This window comes from Aptenodytes forsteri, unplaced genomic scaffold (assembly GCF_000699145.1).
Source record: "Aptenodytes forsteri isolate BGI_AS27 unplaced genomic scaffold, ASM69914v1 Scaffold192, whole genome shotgun sequence".
In the NCBI taxonomy this organism is placed as follows: domain Eukaryota; kingdom Metazoa; phylum Chordata; class Aves; order Sphenisciformes; family Spheniscidae; genus Aptenodytes; species Aptenodytes forsteri.
Genome location: NW_008794891.1, coordinates 181,399 through 182,048, shown reverse-complemented (window position 1 = coordinate 182,048; position 650 = coordinate 181,399). Strand labels below are relative to the sequence as shown.

The following is a 650-nucleotide window of genomic DNA, read 5'->3' as shown; positions in this document are numbered from 1 at the left end:
CGAGGGATCGGCTGGGTGGGGCTGAGCTGCCCACGGGGGGTTAAACCACGACACCCACCCCGACAGGCCGGTTTAACACCCATCGCCTCCCCACAGCGGAGCACCGGGCCCACGCTCAGTTTCCCTGCCAACCCCTCTGGAAATATTGGGGGCTCACGCCTGAACGTGACTCACCGGGTTTCTCCCTGTGGGCCAGGTTGTTTTGAGACTTGAAGGCTTCCATCGCCGCAAACCGTCCCGATCCCTAGAGCAGAGGAGAGGCTCTATTACACCTCCACCCCCAAAAACGCTGGAGGAAACCGCTCAGAGGGACCCGGGAGCGCGAGCTGCGCGGGGCTCAAGCCCTAACCCACGCAGGGGCATTACGGACACCACGACAGTAGAGCGGAGGACATTAATTACAGAAATCACACCCGCTGGGAGTCCCCGACTGCTAATTTGGCGTCTCCCGGCTCTGCTCAGCGAGCGGGCTGACAGCTGAAGCAGGGATGTGCTTTCCAGCACTCCCGGCTCCGCGGGCTCCCTCCTTCCCCAGCAGCTTGTCACCGCTGTGTCCCCCGCGGGGCTGATCGCCCCCGGGGCCGGCTCGCAGCGGGGGAACGAACCCCCTAAGGGGTCGGGGGGAGGCTCTGAAGTCAGGCAAGAGCCCT

At 64.5% G+C, this 650-nt stretch overlaps 2 protein-coding genes across 2 annotated transcripts in view; both read right to left on the bottom strand.

Moving 5' to 3' along the window:
• Positions 1–223, bottom strand: part of PBK (PDZ binding kinase) — an 8,940-nt gene extending 8,717 nt beyond the window's left edge. The window contains exon 1 of the mRNA XM_009275125.2: positions 171–223. Coding sequence (XP_009273400.1) covers positions 171–223 — 53 coding nt within the window. The remainder of the gene's footprint in view (positions 1–170) is intronic.
• Positions 224–542: 319 nt separating this feature from the next.
• Positions 543–650, bottom strand: part of SCARA5 (scavenger receptor class A member 5) — a 40,440-nt gene continuing 40,332 nt past the window's right edge. The window contains exon 9 of the mRNA XM_009275124.1: positions 543–608. Coding sequence (XP_009273399.1) covers positions 543–608 — 66 coding nt within the window. The remainder of the gene's footprint in view (positions 609–650) is intronic.